At 40.8% G+C, this 6,000-nt stretch overlaps 1 protein-coding gene across 5 annotated transcripts in view; it reads left to right on the forward strand.

The window, feature by feature from the left end:
* Positions 1 to 6,000, forward strand: part of KIAA0368 (KIAA0368 ortholog) — a 69,393-nt gene that overhangs the window by 47,499 nt on the left and 15,894 nt on the right. For all 5 annotated transcript variants that reach the window (XM_014956412.1, XM_014956413.1, XM_014956411.1 and 2 more), the window contains 5 exons: positions 756 to 835; positions 1,553 to 1,658; positions 2,927 to 2,974; positions 3,960 to 4,081; positions 5,184 to 5,334. In XM_014956412.1, coding sequence (XP_014811898.1) covers positions 756 to 835; positions 1,553 to 1,658; positions 2,927 to 2,974; positions 3,960 to 4,081; positions 5,184 to 5,334 — 507 coding nt within the window. The remainder of the gene's footprint in view (positions 1 to 755; positions 836 to 1,552; positions 1,659 to 2,926; positions 2,975 to 3,959; positions 4,082 to 5,183; positions 5,335 to 6,000) is intronic.

Genomic DNA, 6,000 nt, shown 5'->3' on the forward strand with positions numbered 1-6,000 from the left:
AGAGGTGCTTGAGTCCGTAGATGAGGATGCACAGAGGTTTCCCACTGCCACTTGCATGTGAAAGTATATCACAGACTTTGTTTGTGCAGCCAATGTTTAAGTATATGATTTACTTTACTTTAAGTGAGGTTTTTCCACATTTTGATGCTGCTTTGATATTGTTTATGAGAAGCTCTTCAGGAATCCTTATGGCCTAGGATGCCCTTCCTACAGCAAGAGCATCTAAATATGTTCCTGAGTTTTTAAGTGGGAGGAGACCCATGGGAAGAGGCTATTCCATCAGTTTGAGGGTAACTCCTGCCAGACAAATTTCAAGAATAAGTGATTTTCATGAGATGCTTTTGCTCTGGCTTGGAAAGGCCTGGAACTGGGTTTGCAAATCTTTTCTCGTAGCAAGGCTGATATTAGTATGAAGTCATTCTCCCTGGTTCCTCATAAAGTGTAGCTGCTTCTCCTATTAATACATTTTTAGTGCTGCATCTTAAACAGTTCTGTTGATACTGGACTGAGGGTCTTTTCTCCTTGTCCTTGTCACAGTGTTAAGCCCTGAAGCAGTGCAGAGAAAGGCATGTCTAAAGCAAAGTCAGAGGAAGTTTCCATGGGGTCTGCTCAGGCGAGTGTTAGTGTATCTGCTGTGGCTGAAAGCAGGTTTTATTGTCCAAAAGGACCTTATTGGTTTTTTTACCCCACAGATTATAGGACAAGGTTGCATGGTCTATCTTTATTTCATGATTTTTCCTTTTTTTTCATAATAGGTTGATAAGTACATGAAGGAAATTCTTGAGGATTTGATCAGTAACCTAACCAGCAGTCTGTGGAGGATCAGGGAATCAAGGTATTGCTGGGAAAAGTAACAGATTTTTCTTCTAAATCTTCTTTCCTCTTCTTCACCACAAATTTGTTAATCTGAAGAAGCTGAGGGGGGGAAAGAGGACTCGGTAAAGACTCGTAAGAGCCCAGTCTTGTAGTCTGCACTTGAAGTGTGATACAGTCTTGAAGCAGTTTCTTCATTCAGCCTTAAAATTTTTTATCGCGTGTATTTTGAACATAACACTGAACAACATTCAGTGTTAGAAAATCCTGGCAGTCTGGTTGTATACGTACTTGGCAGCAGGATGCCAGCCAGTATAGCATTTTTAATAAACTGCTTTTGATTTACAGTAGTTTGTAATTATACTGTATTGAAAACTTCCATTTTAATTTCAATTCCAGACTTTAGGCCATTTCATTTTGTTCTTGTCCTATACTTACAGAAAATAAATCTGAAACAATTTTGTACCTGGAATGTTTGCATTATCAATTTTCACCACAGCAGTCTTTCTCTCGTGCTGTCACCTGTTGCAGATTGCTCCTGACTGGCTGAACGTTTTTTTTCCTCCTCTAAAGGAGATATTCTTATGACAGAGTAGATTAGGGTTTGGGGAAAATAAGGAATGTGAAACAGTTCTCAGGGCTTTTTTAGCCATTTACTTATATTTATAAACGTGTCTGTATATGCACCTATATCACAAAAGTAGAGAATGTGAAGGAAATAAAAATTCCCTGTTTGCAGCTGTCTGGCACTGAATGACTTGCTAAGAGGAAGGCCTTTGGATGACATTATCGACAAGCTTCCAGAGATCTGGGAAATCCTGTTTAGAGTGCAAGATGACATTAAGGTAATGAAACTGATAATTGAACAGTTATCTTCAACAGAAAGTACAGTGACCAGGATCTGAGATGTTTAAAGACAGATTCTCTGAGAAGTCAAGTTGAAGCCAATGGAAGTTTTGCCTGTTGAGCAGACTACAAATTCAGGCACTTGCAGTTAAAATTTCCATGCTGCCCTGGAAATTCTTTGTGTATGTTTCTCATGGTTTTAAGTGTTGGTTTTCATTCCTACTGTGCTTATTCTTGATGGTTCAACATTTTTCCTGGATATAAAAAAATTCCTAAGCATTTCCTTAACTCTTGAGTAGAGAAACATTTCTTTTGGACTGCTTCTATGCTTATACGACTTGCACAGATGAAGTCAGTCCTCGGCTCCTTCCAGCTTTGAGCTGTTTTGTCAATCTATCCAGACTTCTCTGCTGAGGCTTAAGCAAGGCTGAGCTGTTGTCCAAAGCATACTGTGTACTAGTAGATTTAGTGTGTTCAGAAATGTTCCTGGGCACTGAAACCAACTAAGCAGTTTTGCCTCAGTGCTAGTGAGCTATATTAGCCTCCAAAATAGAGCAACTGCCTGCAAACTGCCTTTTGGGAAGGGTCTAGTTCCTGAATTTTACCTGGAAACGGTTTGGGAAAGTCTACTTGGGCCAGGCCAGATTTTTTTCTAAGAATGTCCTAAGACATTACCAGTCCAGGTGATTGTGTTTCAGTACCCAGGGGTACTACTTAATTCATCAATACAAGTAAAGTTAAAGAGTCTTAGCACCAGAGCTGCACTAATTTTACTGTTTGCTTTTAGTCCACCTTTCTCTAGTCCTAGACATTCACTTGAGTAAAGCACCACTAAGCAGCAGGTATCTTACTGAGGAGGGAATAAGGAATACCCAAAGCACTATATACTTATTTTTACAGTAGATGGTTCCGTTGGTTTGTTTGGGTTTGGTTTTGGGTTTTATTATTTTGGGGGAGGAGGGGGTGTTCTGTTTTGTGGGGTTTTTTTGTTTGTTTTTGAAAAGGGCAACCAGGAAAATAGCATCACAGAGATAAATGTGGACACAAGCACAGAGAACCTGTCAGTGCCAGGCAGGATTGTTAATGTATTTCTCAATGAGTAGACTGGATACTTAGGTGGACCAAAGCCAAAATTTTTTGGAAAGTTATTCTATTAAGTATTAGCCATTAGTCTTATCAGCCCTAGTTTTATACTTACCAATTAATATGAATCATTCTATAGAAGATTTAAAAATAGTAACAGTGGATTGTTGACTTCTTTTTTTAGGAGACTGTGCGAAAAGCAGCAGAACTAGCCCTGAAAACTTTAAGCAAGGTAAAACTCTAATTTCATCATTTGCATATGGAGATGTGTATGGTTTTGATGTCAGGTAATCATTCCCTATCCTGTCTGCAGGACTGACCTGTTTACCATAGAGTCTGGTCTTGAAAAGATCTCTAATATAAGGTGCAGAACTTTCCCCAAGAAAGCAATCATTATAAGCTTGACCACATACTCTTCTGCACTTTTGTAGGTGCTGGTGAAGTTCTGCGGCTTGAGGATAGTGCTCTATTAAGTTCTGTACAACCAGGGAAGGGATATAATGAACTGGTTTTTTTCTTCCAATGTCCTTTTTTTTCCACACTTGGGGTGGTATTTAAGGAAACTTTATAACAGTTGACCAAGCCAAACTGATTTAGTTGACCAAGCCCAGTGGAACGTCACTGGTGTGTGACAGAGCAACCCAGCCTGGACTTCACTCTCTGATGCTGTTACTACGCAAGATATTTTGAGAGTAGCAACATATCACTTAATATTTTGTTTGCTGTTCCTCTAAAAAGTCACATTGGTGGAAATAGAAATTTGAAATCACAAGCTTCACAATGCGTGCAGCTGACATTTCAATGGCACACGTGTTGATGTGGTCCCAAAACATTATTGTAATTTCAGAATCTGTTCTGGTTTGGGACTTGCTGCTCTGCCTTGTGGAATGGTTGAATCCATGTGGCTGAGATAGTCTGTCCCTCAACTGAGAGGTCATTTGGTCCATCTCTTTTATCCAAAAGCAGATCAAGGCCTGCTAGGCTCTGAATTTGCCTTTTCTGGAAGCTGACTCTATCTGAAACTCCTTTTGGGGATGTGGCTTAGGGCTTAGGTGCCTCCTGGAGAGGAAGATGAAGGTGTAACAGAGGCCGGGTTTGGCTGTGAGCAGTTGCTCTAGCTGCAGTTGGCTTCTTCTGCCTGACAGAGATGATGCTTTACTCTAACCTGAGCAGGAGGTTTGTATGTGCTTGCAACACTGGTTGTCACCCGTCCCCAGGTCTGCGTGAAAATGTGTGATCCCTCCAAAGGAGCAGCAGGTCAGAAGACGATAGCTGTGTTGCTCCCTTGCCTCCTGGACAAAGGGATAGTAAGCACTGTTGCTGAAGTCCGATCTCTCAGGTTAGTTTTGCATCATGTAAGTTCCCCAGTGACCCTCACCTGAGTTGCAGCATGTTCTGTCTTTGAAGTGACAGTTTCTCCCCCAAAACAGCTTTCCTGCTGAGTCCTTTTCTCACTTAGTTCAAATGATAGCCCCGAGTACCCTGTCTTTTGGGAGTGCCTGGCCTCTCTGCAAATGCCCAGATTCAGTTCCCAGCAGGAAGTTATTTTCTCCCTGTACAACTGGCAAACGGATCTGCAGGCAGTTTGCTGTGCTTGAGGCTGTCCTTCAGGGCTGGAATATCTCTTCTGCTTCTAAATAAAAAATCCCGTAGCAGTTCTTGAAAGAGCCAGGTCTTATTTCAGGACTGGTTGTGAGTAATGACAGGTCACATCCCAGAGGTGACTGCATTTGGTCACACTGTTCAGATACAACTTATGTCATGCAACGGTTCAATGTCCCTTGATGTGTAGGGACTTCACATGCTTGTCACATTGTAGCCTCGTTTATTCCTTCATTTGCTTGAAGGTCAGAAAAAGTGGAAGATTCAGACCTGGGTCTTTGCAAAAATAGGGGTTTTTTTGTGTTGAGCATAATTATCCAGGAAGGTTAGAAAGCTTGTGATGAATTCTAGTTAATATTTATTGAACTTTTTCACCTGCTTTGAAGATATGAAAGCCCTTTATCAAAGTGCAGCTGGAGAGATGTGGTCAGTCTGAAACTGACAAGTGAGATTTGAACAGATCATTGTAATTTGTTTTTTCTTGGGTAGTGACAAGGGATGTCTCTGGGGTGACTTTGCCCAGAGCTTCTTTAAAACATGAAGATGTGTTATTTCTTCCTACATCTGTCTGTTGTACTGCCTCTTTCCCCATTCCCTTTGTGTTATCCTGGCCAAAGTAAGCAATCTCCATCCAAAGCATGGCATTAGAAGCTTAGGGCTAGAGCATAATTTTGCTTAAGCAGGAAACTAGACAATTTTTTGTTTGCAGGTAGTTTTATATTGGTGTTTCTGAGGCTTGGATTGGCCTTTTTGTTCATACTGTGTTAGAGCAGACCAGAGAGGTTTTTTAGCTAAGTCTGTATGTTTCTCCGTTGACCTTCACTTTAATCTTCTCCCAGCATTAACACTCTCGTGAAGATCAGTAAAAGTGCCGGGTCTATGCTGAAACCTCATGCACCAAAACTTATCCCAGCCCTGCTGGAATCCTTGAGTGTGCTGGAACCTCAAGTCCTCAATTATTTGAGTCTTTGTGCAACAGATCAGGAGAAGGTAAGTACAGTTATACTGGGGAAAGTATCAATAGAACAGAGATAACAAAGATTTAAGCTTCATTCAGTGAACAGAAAAAAATAGCAGATTTGGTTCAGAGGTGTCAAAGATGCAAAGAGAAATAGCTAATAAGTTACTAAAAGAATGTTGGTCATTGGAATGTGGCTGGATAAACGTGGGGTTTTTTTGAAGGGTTGGGATTTTTTTTATTCACCAGAACACCACATGTTTCAGAAAGTGAAGAACAACCTTAGTAAGAACTGTTGCTAAATGTCACTTCAGCTCCATGTACAACTGTGGAACAGGTGAAGAGAGAGTCTGTAATAATTATCTGGAATGCACCTGTACTGTCAAACTTTGCTGCTGATTTTGCCAGGGGATTAACTGCAGGACTTCTTATAGATTAGAAGCTGTGCCATATCACTGTATGCAGGAGGTGGGTGTTGTCAGCAGTGTGTCCTTTAATCTCTCTCAAAGAACTGTATTATAACCAGTAGCAGTCTTCTGGGAAAGTGACTGAAACCCACTGTTCAGAAGCAAATTTAGCTAATTTCATTATGGGGAGGGAAAGGGGTCAAACTCTGCCCTTTGCAATTGAGAAAGGAGTGAACAGTAGGTCAGAGTGGGATTTATTCTCCTTTTTCCCCTTTTTTTTTTTTTTTTTTT

The sequence above is a fragment of the Calidris pugnax genome, unplaced genomic scaffold (assembly GCF_001431845.1).
Source record: "Calidris pugnax isolate Ruff unplaced genomic scaffold, ASM143184v1 scaffold262, whole genome shotgun sequence".
Classification (NCBI taxonomy): domain Eukaryota; kingdom Metazoa; phylum Chordata; class Aves; order Charadriiformes; family Scolopacidae; genus Calidris; species Calidris pugnax.